The following is a 22,438-nucleotide window of genomic DNA, read 5'->3' on the forward strand; positions in this document are numbered from 1 at the left end:
AGCAAGAGCAATTAAACAAGTTTCTTTTGGCTATAGTGTGAAAGGGCTGGATGTCTATCATAGCTGGAAAGGCATGGCGGGAGGGACAGGAAGCTGGCCAGTCACAAAGCTTTCCTTCGCATACCGGAAACAGGGAGAACAGGAAGTGTGGTACAGTAATACACCCTCAAAGCCTTTCCCAGTAACATACTTCCTCCAGCAAGTTTCCACCTCCTACATTTTAGGACTGAAAAGTTCTGTAACCTCCCCAAACAGCACCCCAAAGTAAGTCTTCAAATATAGGAGCCTGCGGGACACTTCTCATTCAAGTGGCCTCAGCTATGGCAATCTTAGTTACCTACTGTCTAGGCTTAAATCCTATGTTTTCCTGGCTTTTATAGTTGCTGGCAAGGACCCTGCTGTGATTCTCTGCCTTTGTAGATGGCTTGGTGTTTATCCTACAGAGTTTTGTATTTCTTTGTTTTGTGTTTTTATTATCTGGACTATTGTGAAGACGTTTCCCCTGTAAAGTTTATGGTTGGTTTTAAATGTCTCTATGTCTGGAAGTCTATTTCTCTTGGTTTGGAGATGCTCTGCTGTAACTTCATTGAATAGACCCTCCACGCTTGCGGCACTTACCTTAGCTTCTTCCATCCTATAGATTCTTAGGTTTGGCATCTGCTTTTATCAAGTTATGGGACATCATAGCCATGCCTGCCTTTTCTCTTTATTGATGTCTAGATGAAATATTTCCTCAACCTTGGGCTCCATTGCCGACTTTCAGACTTTCTTTTTCTGCTTGGTTCAACCCGTGGCATTTCCAGCTTTTGCCTGGTTTCAGTTTATGTAGTTTTTCATTTCTAACATTTTTGGCTTCGGCTTCTGTTCTTCAGAATTTTCACGTCCTGCCTAGCTCTGTCCCGCACTGCTCTTTCCCAGGCTTCTGATCCTTTCGTCTATTCTGCTGACCTTTTTCTTCACACTGTTCCCTTCTCTGCGGGACCCAGCCGTAATCTCCCCTTGTCTTCTAAGTAGTTCTTTTCCACTAGCAACCTTACAAATCTTACCTGGCGTCTTATCCATTTGAGCATCTTAGGATTCATAGATGCAATGTTGTGATCTTCTGAAGAGCCATATTGTCGTGTATGTTGGTTACCTTTAGCACTGCTGGGACAGAACACCTGACAAGAAGCAACTGACCTACGGAACGGCTTGTCCGGCTGTCGGTCTGAGGGGGTGGCCAATCACAGCAGTGGAAGCATGGGGTCACTGTCCCGCTGTATTCTGTGTCAAAGAGGCACGAATGCTGGTGGTCCTCACACCAATGTTAAACTCTAAGTCATTTGAGAAAAAGACTAAACACCAACTGTGTGTGTGCGTGGGGAGGGGTGGGTAGGAGGTTAAACAAAACCACAGTGTGTTCTGTACACTAAGACATCATCCTACAGTCGTTTGCTTCAGTGAGTCCCAGTGAAACAGACATGAGTAAGAGACAGCACTACATTTGTTAAGGATCATAGTGCTACCATTTATTGGAGAAAAGAAAGGGGAGGAAACAGCTGTGCAAGGGAGAGGTAGCCTCTCCCAGCAACACTCTTTCTCTATGAAGTGAGGAAAATGAAACCGTATGAACCAGATCCTCAAGACAGAAAAGGCAGTATTCAAGAATATATTTTTATATATAAAAATTCAGTTATACAATCCGTAGCATTCAAAATCAACTATACCTACACAATTATAAAAATGTTTGTTTTTTTAAATAAAATGTTTTGAAACCCCACTGTATGAGAACAGGTACAATATTCTAAAGGCATACAAATCCACCACAGGCATTTGAATTTGGTTTTACTCCTGGGGAGTGTGCCCAGGTGCCCAGGGCCCACCCAAGGAAGCCAGTGCCTTCATCACTGGCTTCTGCACACCCTCACTGGCAACTTCACAATCAGAATTACAAAGGATGGAGTTCAGGAAAGCTTTGTTTGTTTACCTTGCCTTATTCAAGGTAAAGCAAACACAATGAAAAAGCCAGAAAAAACATTTTTTGAACATTTAACAGACGGAGCCATGTGCATGGGTCCAAACACCAGACTTGGTCTTTGATTATTATTATTATTATTTTAAAGATAGAGTCCAATATACTCTAGGTCCTCCTGCCTCTCTCTACCTCCCAAGTGCTGGGATATTGGCATGCACCACCATGCCCAGTGTATGCATTTCCAGGGATTGAACCACAGGCTCCATGCTAGGTAGGCACTCTAGACATGTAGTCCCATTGTTCTGAGTACAGAGCATGTGTCATTATTTGTTCTGATGCCATGGGCTGACCTCTCAGCTTCAACAGAATTCCTATATACTGGGCCTATTTTTCTCTGGTTTCAGATCAGCCAGTTTGCAGAAAGCCACTCTGTGCATCCCCGAGTCTACCTTGTCAGTTACCAGCTCCTGACAGAATGTATCTGACTTGATATTGTCAGCTTGTATGAATGAAGCCTCCACCACCAACTAAGTTCAAGTGTCTCCCACATGTCACAGCAGGGCTGGAAATAATCAAAGCAGAATACCCCATCCCGAGCAAACTGGGATTAAACATACTCTACTGAGTTCCCCCTTCGCTAGCCTAAAAACACACAAGATCTCAAAGGAAAAAATGAACTGACAGGTACCTTAAGATCACCCCCACCCACAAGCAATCCTTTTAATAAAACTTCCTAAGCAACTTAGATTTCTAGGGGAAAAATGTATATTTGCAATGAACTTCAGCTAAGGTTCATTCACTTTTAAAAGGATGTTATCTATAAGCACATTATTAAACTTATAAAAAAAAATACTTGAACAGTAAAAACAAAACTGCCACAAAGTCTAGCAGGCATCTTTATACTGCTTTAAACACTGATTTGATTTGATTTGATATTTTTTAATTAACTAAAAATAAATTTTAGGCTTGGTTGTAATTGACTCTACTGAGAAGTTACCAGAGGAAGAGTAAAGTCAGAAAGTAGGCAGCGGGTGCACAAAGGAAAGGAAAGCCACAGCCATGGGTGCACCTCGACTGACCAAGTCATTCCACCACGTCTCATCCCGTGCACGGCGAAACCTGTCACTCACAGGGATCCCAACCACAAAAGCCAAACCAGCCCGGCCCTTCACATCCATTTCAGATACTGCCCCGCTGCTAATTATTTATTCTAACCAAAGTATTAAAGAGTAATCTTATATGGAATGCAATTCATGATTTCATTTCTTGTTCTCTCAGCCTACGGTGACTATATTGAAGGGAGGTGGCAATTAAGGCATAATCCACAAAGTCACCATGAGAGTAACGGACACCCAAGCACCGAAAAGGCCAAGCTGGGAATGCATCTCACCCTTCCCCAAGACAAGATGCCTAAGAGCTGGGGTCTGAGCAGCAGCCCCCACACAGAGGAGCAGGAGAGACAAAAGCTGCCTTAGGCTTGATCTGTGAAAAGGAACATTGAGAGACAGAATACAGTGAGCAGGTCCCCAACCCACAGCATCCCAACAGTCAGCCTGGAGTAGAGGTTGGACCAGCCAAGGGGATCCGAAGCTACACTCCTGGTCCAGAAGGCACAGTGGTGTTCTCAATGAAGCACTCCAGACTGCAGCCCAGGGAAGGCAGCATCAGGCCAGATGTCCTCACACCTGGAAACACAGCCTGGCTGAGGACCACACTGCCTCTACAGTGATCACTCAACAGTTTCCATTGGTTGGCAACACAGGGATGCCCTGCTCGCTGGGTGTGAATGGGGAAGAATTAAGGGTAGGGAGGAAAAACAGATAACACCAACAGCCACAGTCAGAGGCTAGTTCTCCACTTCAGCCTCACTCACTAAGTTACTTTTAATCACTACTACTGGCTTGGTAGGAGACTTTAGCAGATATGAAGTGGCTTTCTTCCTTCCATAGTCCAGCAAAAGCAGGGTCAGAAACAACCAAGGGATAAGGCGACTGAAAAAAAAAAAATCTGAGAGTCTGGAAGATTCTGGAAGACAGTCATCCAAAAACTGCTTAAACGTGTCCAGATGCAAACTGCTGAAGCAAACTGGCCACAGGCTGTAGGAATTAGGCCAAAACCTTTTATCCAGACTTGATCTCAACCTAGACCACCCTCACTGAGGCCCCTGCTGGTGGGAGTTTCTGAGGCCACTACTACTTTATGATGAAGGCAGTTATCCGTTGCCTGACAGTCACTGTGACCGTTCAGTGAGACAATGCATGACAGTCTACAGTGATGGACACAGAATATGCTAGACAAACTAACAGGCAGGCACCCATCCTGTCACCTTTAGCACTCATCAGTTAGTTCATGGAGACCCAGCTTGCTGTGCCACATGCGCACCAAGCACTTGATGCATTCTCTTCCACCAGCATCCTCCAGTGAGCCAGTGGACTTGTCAGTCCACTATTAGGAAACAATAAAACTGAGGAACCAAACATTAGGTAACTTCCAAGGACTCCAACAGCATGGGACTGGACCACATCTGGATCTGCTTATTTTCTAAGCCCATGTTCACACTGCTATGCTCTTCATCCTTGCTACCATCTTTAAAAGATACCTGGGCTCAAGCCTAGTCACTGATAAGGGTATGGAGAGGTCAGCTTTTTAGGTACATAACTACAAGGCGGTTGGAGCTTGCAGCAATGACCCTAACCCTCCTGTCAGCTAGGATCCATGGGTTTCCCTAAATTCTCCAATGACCCTTCTCACATCTGAGCCCTTCTGAGCCCTGAACTGATTCCCAAGGCTCCCAGGTCATGAATGTGCCTCACACAGCCAGAGGGTTGCATGTAACTTTGCTTCCTGACTGAAGACCTCATCTATGCCTTCAACAGCATGGCAGGAATCTGGAAAGACTGAGCTCCCCTCTGCCCTAATCCTGATCAACCTATCAACAGTTCTCCATCTCAGAAGAAAAGACAGTCATTAGCCACAGTTCAGCAACTGGCCACAACTGCAGAGATGAGTGCTCTCGCCTCCTGTGGTCTGGTGGTGAAAAAACAGAGGTCAAGGTAGAACAGCTGGCCCTGAGCAAAGGGCAAACATAGACTGCCAGGACCTCAAGCTGTCAAGACAGGGTACTGATGATGCAAGGGATGCACTGAGCAGCTGAAAGGGACCATGGGATGCTGGCCATCCTACAGGTGCAGACGTAGCTGCCGAAAAGCAAAACGGGGGAGCGGGTAGAAGGTGGCACACTTGAAATAGATGCTGAAATCAGAAAAGGTACAGGCCAGGAGGATGAAAGGAACAGTTATGAGAGACGACAGACGCTCTGAGAAGAGCCATGCCAGGAGACTCAGTGTCAAAACAGAGGCTGAGAGTCAGGCCACAGCTGGAGCTGTGACATAGAAACCAACCTGAGCCCCGGTTCCTTGACTGCAGTTGAGACAACTCACATGGCTCTCACGAGGACCAGATGAGGTCCCCAACACAAGAACGCTGTGTGTGGTTAGGCACTAGGCTGCAGCATGCCCACCTACAGGCTGACCACTAGTGTCCAGTGCAGGCTGAGAGTCAATGCTGAAGCATTTAAGTTGCTTGGTAGGCATGCCTACTTCTTGCTGGCCCACGAGGGATCTTTCTTCCATGCACTTTCCTTATCTCAACTCCAGCAAAGAACAGAAAGTAAACACTTATAAATAATGAAGACAAATAAACAAAGCAAGGAACATGAAGATGTTTCACTTTCTAATGGCTCTTGTCCAAAAGGAAATAGCTTTTCAGGTCACTATTTCACTCTCAATTAACCAGTGTCACAAGGTCACAAGACAAAACAAGACGTAGGAGGTGAGGGCAAGAGAAAGAATCCACAGTGAACACTAAAAGTCTATTTCATCGCCAGCTGAATTCAGAAGAGCAAGAAGGTGCCATGCAGGGAAAGAAACAATGTATCCCGGGCAGGCTCTCCAGGGTCTGGCAGAATCACTTGTTCTCAAACAGCAGGGAAGACGCTGTGCAGGGACTGTGGCAATGGTTTTCTTGGTGAGGGGCAAATCTTCAAAATTCTGTACTTCCTGCTGCTCCGCTAGAAGCCCTGCTAGACCTTCCTGCTGCCTGCTACCTGGGAATCAGTTGCTCCTGAGACTGATCTGCTGCTACCAGACAAAGGCTGCTCCGTGAGGACTCAGTGGAATACCTCCCAGAGGTGAACGGTCACAAGAAGAGTCGTCTACACAAGCCACAGAGCCTCAGATTGTGTTACAGACATTAGGGTCTAGGACTCATGACTATTCCCACAGGCAACCCTCAAAAATGTCCAAATTGCAAGCCACACACCGCTGCAAGTAGAAGGCACGTGTCTGTGAGACAGAGGCTTAGAGGGCATTTACAGAATTGTCCACCAGCTTCCGTCCACGGAGCTCCCTGCACACTGGCAGTGAGTTACGCAAGACACACAGCAAAGCACTTCTTCACGGCATCCCTAGGAAGGAAAAACACAGAAATGAATGGGAGGGACACGAGCACTCAAAGACCTTCTTTGAGCATCTCCCAGGGGACCGTGCTGCTGAGGGGAAACAGGGAGGTCGGACCTATGACATCATTAAGGTGTAGTCACCAGGGCTGTTCTTCATTGCTGGCGAGCAGCAGAAGGCTTTGAAGGAACATCTTCGGGTCCTGGGCACAAGGAGATGTGTGCAGGCACTCAGCATTGCTAACAGGCTGCCCAGGACTTAGTGTAACTCAGGTAAGCAAAGAGTGGGTGCTCAGCAGATGGCTTATCTGTAGAGCAGACCCTTCTCTTCACTACACCCAGCTGAGTAAGGACACCTAAGCTCTCACCCTCACCCTGCTCCAAGTTTGACACTGTGTTCTTGATGTACAGGAACTAAGGACTCGGGGGGAGAGGGGGCCACATGAGGTGAGTGAATCCAACTGCCTGAGCAGGCAATGAATTTTAACATCAAAAGCCATCAAGGAGTAATGAATGCCATGGTGGCACAGGCCTGAGATACCAGCATACAGGGTGCTGAGGCAAAGGATTTTAAGTTTGAGGCCTACATAGGCTACACAGAGAATTTGTCTTTTAAAAAAGTTTTGTTTTTAATCTAAAAAGATTCTAGTGAAAGAGTTTAAGGTCTGCTACATACTAAAGTCCCAGGAGTATTCTGTAAAGTCAGGGGGCTTACGGCCAAACCCCAAATCAGGTCCCTTCCTGCAGCCTGCTATAGGACCTGGGAAGTTGGGCAGCAGGAGCCCACCTAATTTTGCTTAACCTATTTTACAAACTCACATTGTCTTACAACTTTTACTGCTGTGTGATCTGCTCTGTGGACACTAGGAAAACCTATTCTAAAAGCCACACTTAGAGCTCACTTTGTGATTTCTTCCTACTAAAGGAAACATTTATCTGGCTCAACAAAACTCACTAGTTCAAAAAGAATTATATCAGCCGGGTGTGGTGGCGCACTTGGGAGGGAGAGGCAGGCGGATTTCTGAGTTCGAGGCCAGCCTGGACTACAGAGTGACTTCTAGGACAGCCAGGGCTACACAGAGAAACCCTGTCTCAAAAAAACAACAACAAAAAAGAATTCTATCATTTCCACCCCCCATACATGCCCATCCTGGTCAATTCAGAACCCCTTAAAAAGACGCTAAATAACTCCAGTTTTGTGGGTAACTGTGACTGCACTAGGCTCTGTGCTTAGAAAGCTCCACTCTGGTTAATACCTTGATAGCATATCTTAGCCCTGGCTGTCCTGGAACTTGCCCAGAAGACCAGGCTGGCCTCCAACTCTACCTGCCTCTGCCTCCTGACTGCTGGGATTAAAGGCATGTACCACTATACACAGCAAGAGCCCACATTTTCATTTTCACCGGGTCTAGTAAATTATGTAGGCAGCTGAGGCACCAAGATATGGTCAAACTGTTGCCAAATTGATAAATACTTCATTGGATGCTCAGATAAAGAAGACCTTGGCTTCTTTCACATAGCAAGCTAACTCCTGGGATATCCCTGCCCATAGTCTCAGAATAAGTTTCTCTCTGCCCCAAAGGCAGTATTTCACAACTGTGATACCCCTGGGACCTGTACATGTAAGTACACTTTAATTAGTTTGTTAGCCTCACTCCAAAACACCTTCAAATCACCATGAGCAGTGGACCTGGAATGTATAAGTCATAACGTCCTACCTCTTCCCCAGCCCCTGCACAATCTCTCACTTCCTCAACACGATTATGGAAAACATTTTTATTTAGTAGATGACCAAGAAGAATGAAATTAAGAGGCTTCATTAGAATGGAATCAGAGGCAACCGTCCTGTGGCTAACTGTGAAAAGCCCACCATCAAAAGCGGTTATGTAACAAACTCCCAAGCCTCTGGGGAGGCCCAGCCCCACGCGCTCCGGGTATCAATGTCTGCTCTGAGTCTTGGTGGTCTGGAGCCACCAACCTCACTAACTAGGAAACACTGTGCCCCTACGGTCCTGGCCCTACTTTCCCTTCAGACTCTTCTGAAAAATTTCAGAGTGAGGCCCTGTAAGAAAACAGGCAAGCACTAGGGGCCCCACAGCTCTCATTTAGTTACACTAAACTGATCACCTTTCAAATCATCACCTCAAAGCTACAGATTAAAGGAACACCCGTGTGCATCCGAGTACTTTCCATTAGAGGAGCCTGCTCCAAACACCAGGAACTCAGTCTGGCCAGCACAGCACTAGCTAAATCGTGATCACTAATGAGATCAGGAGACGAGTGGCCCTTACCATACCGGTAGATCTATAAAACAGACGTGTGAACTGTGCCTATCTAGCGCAAAGAATTTTAGTAAAGACAGATAAAGAACATGCGTTCTCTGCAACTAAACTAAAATCTCCAAACTAAGCCCCACATCAGGAGCTGGAGGGATGGCCCAGCGGCTAAGAACACTGATGCTCTTCCAGAGACCCCAGGTTCAAATCCCAGCACCCCAATGGCAGCTTATAACCATTTGTTAATTCCAGTTAATTAAACCCCTTCTTCTAACCTCCAGAGAAAATGCACATACATGGTAAAGAGATATACCATGCAGGCAAAATACACATTAAAAAATAAATAAATAAACCTTTTTAAAAAATTAAAAGCCCCATGTAAACACATCATGGCTTACAAGTCAAAGAAACCATATATCCAAACACACAGTCTTACCTTGCGTACGGTATATAGGAAAGGCTATACCTACAAAGAAAAACAAAACAAGGATTGAGTTGAATGGAAGCCATGGAAAGCCTCCAGCAGAAAGCTCCCGAGGCTCTGACAGCACCCAGTGATTGATCCCGTCGTGTGCACTCATGTGTGTGCTCACACTTTACATAAACACTGTGCCTGCCCTTGTGAGTAGCTATGTGGCAGAGGAGAGTAAGGGGCCCATATAACTACAAGCCTCTGACCTTAGCTTTACTTGTGGCACTGTTTAACCACACGAGCCAGAAGTGACCACCTAAACCAGGCAGGCTCCAGGTGCCCATATGGTGGCAGAGTTCGATTTGTAGAAAATAAAAATAAATTCCTCAACAGTTGTGTTCTAATGCTTTATAAGTTCCCAAGAGAATTTAACTTCAACCCAGGTGAGATCAGTGTTCTATCCTGCTCCCACTAATTTAAAAAAAAAAAAAATGTAGCTTGGCTCAAATGCTTCAAGAACCCAAGCCACACTGCCTGTAAGGAAAACTACGCAGGGGAGACACCTGCCCTGTGTGTTAGCCGTAAGACAAGTGGCGCAATAGTCAGTTCAAAGGGAATCACCATTTTCCTGAGCCCAGAGGAATGCTGAGTCCTTGAGATTACTTGAGAAGGAGACATGTATATGTAGAAACCAATTTCTACAGCCAGAAGGACACCAGAGAATAAACGCAAGCCATCAGGCCAGGCTCTTACTAACGTCTACTGGCAAACGTGTCTCATACTAAAACCAGGTGCCAGGCTTCTGCATGCCTCCCTCTTCCCAGGTACACACACTTATTTACCTGTGAGCATGGCCAATTCTGAAAGGCAATTTGACAGAGTATTTCTTCACAAGTTCAAAGTTCCAATAAGAAGACTAGATCAAGTTTACACTCTCAAGATCCATGTCTACTAACGAGGTAGCCAGGAGACGTTGATTTAGAATGCCCACTGGCCTCCCTTGTCTCTGATTCCTAGCAGACATTTTATCCTAAGTAGAAAAATCACACTGTACTGAAACTATACATTGTTACTCATGGATTAAACTTTCAGAGCAACACAGAAATACCTCAGATTAGATACATACCACCCCACTCACCTTGGATGTTATAGGCGGATTTAAGTAACCAAACATTCACAGTTCCATTGATGGCTTTAAAAGGCCATGTATCTGGTCACCCTTTAGCTAGACTTGGCCTTTGAGTTCCCTGATCTTCACCTGAAGCTCCCCGGAGCCACTGGCCCCCAGGGAGTGTGCTGCCACCACATCCACGTGGGTTTCACTGGCCAGCTCCTGCTCCCTTGGCTTAGCTGACAATGCCCTCTGTCTTTCTACAGAATACATTCTGTCACAGTCACTGATTTTCTCACCAGCATCCTTCTCAGCTAGGGTCTCTTTGACTCCTGGACTCTTTTTATAAGCTCCTGTAATACTTTCATTGTCTAGGCACTTAACAGACGTGAATAGCTGAGTATATTTGTACATCTCTCAACTAACCATGAGCTCATCAAAAATGCTGTGACCACAAATGAGCAGCCTCTAGTGACCGCTCAAGGAGGCTAACACCACCTGTTGGTGGTGGGCCGAGTCAGCTGGCTGGCTTCTGACACCTGCCTTCCATTGCAATAGTGACAGATCTTCAACTAAAGAGCTTCTGGGTGTTCCTAACCCTCCCATCCACAACACACGGGTTCTCCCTCTTTCCCCTCCGTGAGTCAGAGGCTGGACTGGGGACAAGGAAGGGACACTGATGTCACTTACCACGTCAAGGCCAAAGACTGCAAAATACAGAAGATGAGTGCAAGTCCCTTATTCCACTAAGAGAAAAATGACACAGTTACTGGACCATGTGTGACAAAGGCTATAAACCAAAAAGGTCACAGAAGACGAAAGTTCACACTTACCAAAAAGGCAGAGCACAGGGTAAGTGCAAAACACAACTAGAGAGAGACAGAAAACACTCATTAATACAATGCAGCTCAAAACATTTAACCCATCCAAACCACCATGTCAGGAAATAAGATCCAACTCAACTATAAAAATGTGTGCAGGATGAAGAAAAGAAAGCTGAGCTTCTACGGTTCAGCTTTCCCTAAATGTCTGCAAATAAGAGCACCTTTCTGGACAAGTTGTTCAACCACCAACCTCCTCATTCAAGACGTAAGTTAGCTGACCACAAACCTCTGCAATTTAGCCCTTGTCAATTCTAGCCTCCAGAGGAAATTCACCTGAGAACAAAGATCAACTGAGATGTCAGCCTCACAGTCAGGAAGCCTGCTATCAGTTTACCTGTCACCTGACATTACACTATGTCCTTTCTTACACAGTTTTTCCACAACACGCTTGTTAGGCCATCTACATCTGAAAGCTGGGGGGAAAAAAAGTAGGTGTTCCAGCCGCCTACTGCTTTCTGCTCACTCACCTATAATTCCTTAATCAATGTGCCCTAAGCATTCTCTGTGCCCATCCCTGTACTCTGAAAGGACATAAGTCAATGGCAAATACAGTCCTGGCCTGGGAGAACATTCTTCTATGAATGAATGAGAGACGCACAAGAAGTCAAATTTAAAGTATGCTGATCAAGTTCAAATCCCACAATACTGATAATTATGCTAGGAATCTAGAGAATGGGGTCTGGAAAGATTTTGACAGCTATATGGATAACTGGGTAAAAAAAAAAGATATAGTCTGTGTTGCTAGGATAGAAATAAAACCTTCCGGCTGTCCATGGCAGTACTGGCCTGAGATCTTCGCGCTCTGGAAAGTGCAGCAGGGAACAGTAAGTTCAAGGCCAATCTCAACAACCTATAAAGTCTCAAACAGAAAGTTTGAGTCTCAAACAGAAAACCTCAAAGGAGTGCAGCTCAGGGGTAGAGCGTTTGCCTAACATGCACACAGCCATGTTGAATTCCCAGGGTAGAACAGGAAAAGAAAGGCCAGGCTGTCCTCTACAGAGCCCCCGTGGAAAGCAGCCTGTCCTTACCAGCACCAGGATTGTGGCGATGAGACGAGTAGGCTCAAACATGCGCTTCAGCTGCTTCAGGGGCCCCATGAGGAAGACGGTACTAAGAGGCAAACACACAAGCCGTTACAGGCAGAGCAGAGCCACAGGAGGCAGGGCAGCCACCTCCCCAGGAGCTCCTGTGGCAGTGACAGGAACAGTATTAGTGTGAACAGCTCCTGCCCAGGCACTGGACTTCCAGGCCTTTTGTGCACTGCCCTCGTTTAATTCAAGGACCTCTGAAGTAGGGACAATTAGTACACTCATTTTAGAGAGGAAGAAAAAGTCCAGGCAGTTACATAACCAAGGTCACCCAACTATATAAGAGCAGGGCATAAGTGTTCTGCTGCAGAACAACTCTCTACGCGCTGCACACCACCCTCTCTGAAAGGTGCTGCTCTGCCTCCCTGACTACCTACCCAGAGAGGCAAACCATGACTCAGACTTAATAACATCTACTACGGTTGCTGGTGTGCCAGCCTACAGCCTGCTACGTGCCAGGTGTTGCAGACAGTACTCATTTAGTCCCCTCAACAACTCTGGGCTGGGGGTTACTGTACCTATCTGATCACATGGGAAGACAAAGAGCTAGTGCTCAGCCCACATCTACTTTGGAGGCCCCATAGTGTGATTCCATATGAAGGGAAGGCCAGAGCTCGCTAATGGAAGAGCCGTAACAAGGGAAGCACTTGTGACCTAACACAACAAGTGAGGCACCAGGCTTCGGTCACACTTCCCTGGATCCCAAAAGAAGTGCCCAAGTTGCAAACAGTGGGAGCACCTTACAAGTGGCACTCAATACAAGGGACAGGAGATGACATTAACTACTGAGCATTCAAAAAAAAAAGGCAGTTTGTTGTTGTTTACAATATGTCTGCCTCTCTTTGAAGTTAAGCTATTTTCTGAGCTCAAGTGTCCAGGCTCAGAAATTTCTTTACCTAACAAAGTAAGAAGCAGACACAAGGCACATGTGTATAAATAGAATCTGTATACGGTCAGAAACCCCTTGTGACACCAAAAAAATAAGGCCCCTCCACTGCTTCCCTCGGCCCTGCTATGGAGTCTGTCCCATTAAGATAAATTCTTTTGGAGTAAGCACATACATGTGCAATTATGCTCACAATAGACTATATATTTAATCCACACTTTAGGCCCAATGCAAACCCACAAAAGCCGGTATCTGAGAAAGCTTCAAGGGCAACATCACTGAGGGCCAGCATCTTACTCAAAACTCAAGGTTGGTGAAGCTAAGACCAGCTGGGTATGGTGACACACAAATGGGCAGATCTCTGTGAATTTCAGACCAGTCTAGTCTACGTAGTGAGTTCCAGGACAGGCAGGGCTATGTAGAGACCTGTCTCATTAAAAAATAAATAAATAAATTGAGGCCAGATCATACATTCCACCATCCACCTGACTCTGCTGGGTAGGAACAGTGCTGGAGTTTGGGTAGAACTGCGGACAAGTGAGGTACACATGCAGGCAGCCCTTGACAAGTGTTTTACCATGTTAACAAGTCATTGCAACCTGTGCTGTCATGTAAGTATAGTTAGGACAGAAGGAGTCCGGGGGGGCGGGTGGGTTACCAGTTCCAGGAAGGAGACAGTAAGCAGCAAAGCTTCACACATGTGCGCACACAAGCATGAGTGTGTATGTGTGCGCGCGTACACACACACACACACACACACACACACACGCGCGCGCGCACTGCACGAGAGGTGAGATGAGAGCCAGGATCTGACAAATGAGCAAGTTATCTCACAGACTGGGGAGCAGAGAGGTGGGCAGGGCGGCAGACAGAGAGCACGGCCTGAGAAGCAGCACGGGGATGCTTAGAGATATTCCAGCAGCATCCTTTGGATTCCCCCTGCAGAGAAGGGGCAGGGAGTCACATGGAGGGCTATGAACAAAGGCTCCCTAGGCAGAGGTGAAGCGTCTGCAGAAGGGCAACCGAGAAGGATGGAGTAGCTGCGTAAGGAGGAGATGGACAGAGCTAAGAGCAGTCCGTAAGAAACTGCCCCTGACCCGCTGATGGTCAGCTCTCTCAGAGCTTCTCTTCCATTATCTGCTGTGTCACTGGTTCACGTCTCTCAGCATGGCTAGTGAGTCCGTTCCACTGTGCCTGCCTTTTGTAGTCTCTGAGTCCAGGTCGTAGTGCTTACCCAGTAGGCCCAAAATCAAGCAGTCAGGGCCAAACAACCACAGGGATGAGGGAAAAAGCCAGGTAAGAAAAGACAACAGCGACTGAATAATTATGGCTGAGTAATTATGGCACATGGGAAAACTTGGGCTCCTGGACCCCCTCCCCCAGAGGACTCTGAAGTTATTTATAGAAACATGGGGAAGGGAGAGGAAAGGGGAAGGAAAGATGGCCTAGTCAGGTTCTGGAACTGCATTCTGACAGGGCCAGGCTGGCATCACCCAACTGCGGCACTGTCGGAGTGAACGAGGTCAAGCCTGCATCTGTGCACCTGAAGTAGGCTGAATGGGTGGCCTCCTCTGGAAAGCACCCATCATGTGCCTGCCTCACCCCAGGAGGATGGTCTGGTATCCATGGTAACCAGCTGCCAGTCTCACAGGCACTCGCCTAGGGAGCCCTTTCAGAAGCAGCAGCTGCATCTCAGTCTCTGAGGGCAGAAAGAGTCACCCAGGGAGGGCTGGGCTGGCTACACCGTGTACCCAGGAGAAAACATTCCAGTGCTTTCTGTCATAGTTCCCTCATAGAAAGCACTGGTGACACCATTTCGGCTTTCTTCCAGGGGTGTCAAAGAGAAAAAAAACTACAACATAAGATGTTTTTGAAATAAGATATGTGATATACGCCAAGTATCTACCTTCCTTCTTTCTGAATCCTTAAAAACACGGAGCATCCTTCTCCCTTCCTCCCTCAAACGCGGTGGATATTTTATTGTTTAATAAACAGCATGGTCGAAGCAAAGAGAAAAGAAAAAGGTTACCTCCCGATTGACGTGATGTTACCCAGGGTGTAAAACACTGCAAAAAGGCCAAGTCCCTTCCTGGGCACCCACAGCAGAAGAGTCCCCTAAAGGGAAGCAGAGGACACATGCACGTGACCACAGTGACCCCCTCCCACCAGAGCCACACAGCTGCCCTCCCTGCCTCCCTCCCCCCCTTATCCACTCCATGTAATGAGTGTCACAGAGAAAAGTAACTGGGCCAAAGGGAAGGCTACAGCTGAGAACTGGGCAAAGGCAGCGGGTGGGGGGAAACCTTACCAGCACTGAGCACAGGATTCCCAGAGCAAAGCATGCGATGAAGCCTTTTATTCTGGTGCCCCAGCTCAGCGACGACGCCTCCACAACCTGCAGTTTCAAAATGACAATTATATACGTCATGCACACAACACAATTGTGTTAGAGATGGTCTGAAGGGCCAATAAAAATGCTGCTTCCAGGGGGCTGGAGAGATGGCTCAGCAGTTAAGAGCACTGACTGCTCTTCTGAAGGTCCTGAGTTCAAATCCCAGCAACCACATGGTGGCTCTTCTGGTAATCTGAAGACAGCTACAGTGTACTTACATATAATAAATAAATCTTTTAAAAAAAAAAAAAAGGTGCTTTGAGCTGGTGAGATAGCTCAGTGGGTAGAAGGGGATGGGAGCTTGGAGTTAAAACTTAGGACCTGAGTTCCCTCCCTAAACACCACATAAAGGTACAACAAGCAGGTTGATCCCTTGCCTCCACCCGAGTGCTGCCCACGCGCTCACACACACATGACAAAAATTTAAGGAAGGAAGAAAGAAAAGTAGGAGAAAGGAGGGAGCGGGAGGGAGGGAAGGAAGGAAGGATAAAGGAAGGGAATGTGGAAGCCTACACACTTACAGCCTTCAGATACAGCTCTTAACAGAGAGATGAACCCCTGTCCTCACCCACTCTTCCCTCCAGCAACTTAGAGAAGTTTACTGTGCCTCAGGTGGGGCGTCCCCAGGGCAGAGACTTCCTGCTTCAAGCACAAGCAAGGAGGCTGACCTTAGCACAGCCTTTACCACAGTCCAGGCAGGACACGCCTACAGCGAAAAGGGTAGAGCTCTGCCAGGCAGGGCCTGGATCATGGAAGAAGATGAGCATGAGGGCTGGACAGTGGCCATGCTCTCTTATCTCTCTTACCACCCTTGAAGTCGCTGCGACATTTCCGGAACCTCAGAGGGAGAAGCCACTCATACTTACCACGATGCATCCTGGTTACTTAGTAAGACTCACATGTGCTAGCAACAGCCAAACCACCCATAGTCAACCCCAGCCAATTAATCCCTACCATTCCTCTTGATTCTCCACCATTCTCGGCCTGATTAATGCCTGCTGCAGGTAAAGTTCAAGGGAAGCCAAAATGTCATGGAGAACTCTACTAAAAGAGAAAAGTTCAAGAGCAAATCTCAATGGCCCTTTCCCATATCAAGGATGACAAATGTGTACTAGTAGGCCTTTCTAGGCTCTCCATACAATACAAGAGGGTTCACTGCCCACAGATGAACACAGGAATCAGCACAGCCAGGTCAGCATTGACATACCCAAGCTCCCCTTATGCAGGCAGAACAGCCTCACAACGAGGGTGAAGCTGCCTACTCCACTGCCACCCAACTGATGGAGGAAGACAGGTGAGTGAGACCACTCCCTCAGCCCTGACTGGCCCTGCCTCAATGACCTATTTCCCACTTGCCAAACCAGAAGCTGGAAGAGATGACAAAGAGGCTCCCCAGGTGTGACAGGCACTGAGCAGAAAGGCTTAATCTCTACCCAGGGGAAAGGTATTTAAGTCATCAGAAAGGAGCCCCCTCCTCTAACTTCCATAGAGTCACAGGTACCGACATTGCACACACACACACCCTCTGAGCATCTGTAGAAACTTGGCAGACTAGAATCCTGAAGACACATTGGGGGGGCAGGGAGGGGTGTAGCTCAGTGGTACAGAACTCACCTAACATCAGCAAGACTTTGGGTTCCATCTCTAGCACCTCAAAAAGGGGGTGTGCCACACAATCCCTAACTACATTCCAAGTATTTGTCCTTATCCCACAGGTAAGTGTAGTACTCATCCCTCATCAAAGAAACCTCTCTTTGCTAAAGAGACCATGACAAAAAACCAAAACCAATTAAAATACAGAGATGTAGAGCCCAGTCGCAACTGATAGCTCTACAACAGAACTCCAGCTCCTATGGTTCAGGGGTCATTGCAGAAGAAGGGACAGAAAAACTTTAAGAGCCAGGGGAACAGGCAGGCTGCTGTAAGATTATGTCTTCTAGAAATGTCAGGAGCTACACCCTTGAAGTCCCACTAACAAAGCTGCCTAAACACGACCTGGACAAGGGACATCAATAGACATGCTAAAGAGGACGGGGTGGGGTGGGGGGGGACTTAAAGAGGCCTCAACCCTAGACAACCACAGGCAACTATGGAATGCTAGAAGCATGTGAAACGTCTTCCCCAGGAAGCACCCAACTGGTTATCTAATACCAAGTGATCAGCTGAAATATACAAGTAACATTATGCAGGCTGAGCAGGTGGTAACACACACACATACACAAGTGCACACACTAAACACACACACACTCGCACACACCATGGCCACCATCACCACCATCATAACAAGAACAGTAACAACAACAAAAGAAAGAGGCCATGAATCTGAAAGGAAGCAAGCTGGTGGTAGATACACAAAAAGGTTTGGAGGGAGAAAAGGGAAGGGGGAAACGATGTACTTATAACTCTGTGTGTGTGTGTGTGTGTGTACGTGTACATATATAAAGAAGGGCATGTACCACCATGCACCATGTTAGGACCCGACAGCAGAGCCCTGTGTTTCTAAGCAGAGGCTACTTGTTCACCTAAAAGAGTCTTGTTTCTCCAACTTCCCTGGCTCTAACGCATCCATAGATGCTGCTACCAGGCTTGACAGAGCCCTAGACAATCAAGTTAGACCTCTTCTGACTGACTCATGTAATTACTCTCCCACCAAGAGCACAAGGAAAGGAACAGCGCCCACTCTTCCCAGTCCTGCATGGTGGAAACAACCACGCCATGTAAGGAGAGGAGGAGTTTCAGAGCAGTGAATGAGCACCTGAGCATCACCAGCATCCACACCCACACCCAGGAAGTTCAACCTTTTTCTGTTTAGGGATAAACTGAAAAGGATCAACGTTGAACTTGCCTTGGCACTCATAACATTCCAGAATCTAAGCAAGACAGTGACAGGCCTCTGAAGACGTTAAAATCACCGACATGAGTCATCCTGTTACCATAGTGATGAGTACCCCCACCTGTCATGTGGGAGACCACAGTTTGATTCCCAACTGACTAGGAGACTAGCAGTGGCCCTTTAAATGGACAGTACGGGGGGGTGGGGGGGGTGGTAGCAGCAAGCAATCCCATCAGGAGGCAGAGGCAGATGGATCTCTCAGTTCGAGGCCAGCCTGCTCTATAGAGCAAGTTCCAAAACAGCCAGGGATACAGAGAGAAACCCTGTCTAGAAAAAAATACAAATTAAATAAAATAAAATCACTGGCAAGAGAAAGCATTTCTGCCAAAAAGTATGGCTCTGCTTTCTACCGTCAGACAAGAGTAACACTTAGGCTTAACAAGTGTCTCAAAACAACCCCGCCTAAATGCTCCTCCAAATGCAACCTTTTCTTTAGTGGGGAGAGGGCACATGATAGGGAGCAGGGATAATTCACCACCATGTTTCCCACTCTATCTGTGTTCCATCAGGGGAAGAGGATAAAGCTTTTGTTCCACTTCTTCTAAGTAGACTCCGTGAAAGGAAAGTACTTTTTGTCAATTTTTGAAAGCGAATTCACTTGATGGAAAAACCTCTCTCTAAGCTGTTGTTTCTGGCAACCCTGCTAGCACAGAGCTTTTCCAAAAATCAAAACGGCTAAAATAGTACCTAGATAGAATGCGTAGGGGATGTAATCACAAGCTGTCTGACTGGCGGCCGTGCACAAAGGGTCTTTTGACTCCAGGATGCAGAAGGAAGGGAGACTCCTGCCAAGAGCTATAGTTCAGGCCTGCCCAGGGAGGCGAGACTGGCAGCCGGTAAGAGAGGAACGCTGTTTTATCCCTGAGAGGTATGATCAGACACCCTCCAACCTTCCTTGTCCCAAGAACCCTTTCCAGAAAACAGAAAGCCTATTCTTTCAGAAAGGACTCCACTGAAACCAGGACTTGAATGTGATTAGGAAGACGGGGTGTCAGAAGTCTCGGATCGTAAGGCTGTTTGAGTGTATGAGTACTGCCAACTTTACAGCTACCGAGGAGGGACAGAAGACAGAAGTGCTCATGCTTTTTCAGTTGGCAATTAAAATAAATTAGAAAAAAAAATGTTTTAACTTTTCTGGGAACCTCTTACAGGTTATATAACTGAAAAAAAGACTTGAAAACGACTCCATCCAGCTAACCACAGAAACAGGGATTTAATCACAGGAGCCTTCAGTTTTTCCAGGATCAAAACCATGGAAAGTGTGACCACACTAATGAGTACTTAAAGGGAGGCAGGCCCTAGTAAGTGATTACCAAGCCAAAACATCCCCAAGAGGAACCCTATTGGCTACAGACTATTTCCTGGAGTTCAAGCCCTGGAAATGCCACACAATGATGCACAACAAGAATCACACTAGGAAAGAGGAAACAGAATATTTTCTTTCCTTCCTTTCTTTCTTTCTTTCTTTTTTTTTTTTTTTTTTTTTTTTTTTTTGGTTTTTTGAGACAGGGTTTCTCTGCGTAGCCTGGCTGTCCTGGAACTCACTTTGTAGACCAGGCTGGCCTCGAAATCAGAAATCCGACTGCCCCGACCGCCTCTGCCTCCCAAGTGCTGGGATTAAAGGCGTGCGCCACCACTGCCCCGCTGAGAATATTTTCAAACAAGAGTGAAGCCACAGTCTTTTAAAAATAGATGTAACATATGCCTAAGTGTAAGTGGAGATCAAAGCCCTTCCATTTAGGAAGGGGTGGGGGGACAACTAGGCAGTTTGTTTTCAAATGGCGCTACACTATTCACTCCCGAAGATGACCACCACCTCACTGTCAACACAGTACCCTCCGCCAGTCTCCTTTAAAACTCCAACTTTGTACAACAGCCTGTTCCTTCTACAGAGCTTATCTTTACATGACAGCGACGGTCAACTAAATCTTGGGGCTTTTGGGGGGGGGGAGCTTCTCATATGAAAGTTCACAAGAAGCCAGAAATTTTTTTAAAAAATGAAAAAAATTAAAACACGAAAATCACTCATTCAAATTTTAACGATCATGCAGAGATTGGAAAGTTGCAGCTACTGAGCCTAATTGCAACTGGCCTTGGGTTATCTTTAGTCCCCAGGAAGCAGTTCTTTCTTGCCCACCTGTGTCTGACTTAACAGTGACTATAACCTCCCTGAAACTGCTAGGGAAAAACATCTTGGAATTTATTATCTTAACAAGGTTTTCGAATGCATCGGGCAGCCTCTGGGAGCCACAGCTGAGATTCCTCCACGCTGCCCTAACTGCCTGCTTACTGCTTCCACTGATGCGTCTGAAAAGTATCTTAATTTGTTAATTTGTTCTGTTAATCTAAGAACTTAGCAAACTGTTATCATGTTGGAACACTGAATTTGCAGAAACCTGAATCTGTCCTGGGGCCATGGCCACTCGTATTTGGCTTCAAAATAATTTCTTATTCTCTTTGAGGTGCAGTTGTGTTTTGTTTTTTTGTTTTGTTTCGTTTTGTTTTTTGCAAAGACAAAACTCAGAACAAAATCAACCACAAAAGTGAGAGCAGAATGTTGGGAAAACCACAAGAAAGTCAAGTAAACATTAAAGAGGAACTCCAGTTTCCAAGGAGCAAGGGCTATTGCATCTTGTTCAACACCCTTCTTTCTAGAAGGGGAAACCGGGGCTAAGGATACATCAAGTAAAACGTAATTCTCTCTTCAATCAAGAAAGGAAAGGTAAACAAACTTCCAAAGCACCCAAAATATGACATTCTGAGTGGCTCTGGAGCACAGGACTTTTGTGGTCAAGTTTCACAGCCATCAAAGCCCTACTAATAAAACAAACACACTGGCGGTCTCCGAGCGTGGTGAGAATCTATAGTCTAGAAAGTAGCCCTGGAGATTCAGAGACCTGGTAAGTCCCTTTTATCAGGCGTTCACGGAGTTTTACAATTACAAAGCAGTACGCCTAAGGTCTGGCTCTAACACCCCACAACCTAAACTAGTCCGCGATCCGGCGGTGGATCCTTCCACGAAGGCCGCCGGCCTCGCCCAACTCCAAAGGGCTCTCTCTCCCTGGCCGACCGGCTGGGATGGGGCTCGGGTCCCGGGTTCCAAGAGGCCCCGGGATCCACACTCCCACTCCACAGATTTCAGAGGTCTTGCTTCAGAGCCTCAAGCCCTTCGGAGGGAAGGTTGGGGAGGGTTCGGGAGCCACGCCTTCCACAAAGCTCGCGCTGCCACCTGTGGCTGTGTCCCGGCAGAGCTCGGCGCCGCGGGCCGGAGGACAGCAGGGCAGCTTTCCAAGAAATGCCAACTCCCCCAGTGCACGCACCTCGGACAGACCGCTGCGGTCCTCGGTGTCCTGGCCGCTCAGCACTTTCTTCAGCTTGTCCATGTCAGGGTCCCGACCGCCGCCTTTGGCGTTCGCTCCGCCTACCACTCTTCGGGGTGCGCAGCCACCGCCCCTCCGCTCGCTGCCAACCACGGCGCGCCCCGCCCAGGCACCTGCCCACCTGCCTGCCCGGCATGCCCCGCGCCAGCCACGCAACCTGAACGAGCTCCTAGGGGTCACCCGGGGCGGGGCCGAGAGAGTCGGGGTGAAGTCGGCCAGGCGATACCTAACCCGAAAGCTGGCTGCGCGCCCGGGCTTCACGGATTCGTTCCAGCGCCCAGCACCACCATGTGCCGGGGCCTAGAACAACGCAGGCCTTTCGCAGACTTACCCATGGATGCTGAAGTTAATCCGCTGGTGGTTGTACACCGCAGATCTATAAAAATATACATTCCCCACGTTAAGTAGAACAAGTCAGTGTGCAACAGGCTGTAGCAGTACCACCCTGTGTATTCATAAAAGCAGCAATTCCTACGTCATCCCTAGGGGAAATGGCTCGGGAGATATGACTTGGGCAACACCTGAACAGATGGCAGATGGTGAGAAGAATCATATTTTTGTTTTTGGTAAATGCTTTACTTCAATCAGTCTGCAGCACTACTGAGGCTATGAAGCAGAGTCCATATGAAGTCATGGGCTCTTCCAGACAGGACAAAAATTTGCTCACCTTGCACACTGGTGGCCAGAGATATCTGGAACACCTATG

General features: G+C 47.1%; 1 protein-coding gene across 1 annotated transcript; it reads right to left on the reverse strand.

Annotated features, from left to right (window-relative positions):
• Nucleotides 1-1,486: 1,486 nt before the first annotated feature.
• Sft2d2 (SFT2 domain containing 2) lies at nt 1,487-21,797 on the reverse strand. Its single transcript, XM_021168579.2, has 8 exons — nt 21,673-21,797; nt 15,376-15,462; nt 15,097-15,182; nt 12,122-12,203; nt 11,043-11,078; nt 10,900-10,955; nt 9,123-9,152; nt 1,487-6,419 (listed from the first exon to the last, which is right to left on the reverse strand). The coding sequence occupies exons 1-8, from the start codon at nt 21,733-21,735 to the stop codon at nt 6,380-6,382; spliced, it is 480 nt and encodes a 159-aa protein (XP_021024238.1). The 5' UTR covers nt 21,736-21,797; the 3' UTR covers nt 1,487-6,379.
• Between the last annotated feature and the right edge of the window lie 641 nt (nt 21,798-22,438).

The sequence above is a fragment of the Mus caroli genome, chromosome 1 (genome assembly GCF_900094665.2).
Source record: "Mus caroli chromosome 1, CAROLI_EIJ_v1.1, whole genome shotgun sequence".
Classification (NCBI taxonomy): domain Eukaryota; kingdom Metazoa; phylum Chordata; class Mammalia; order Rodentia; family Muridae; genus Mus; species Mus caroli.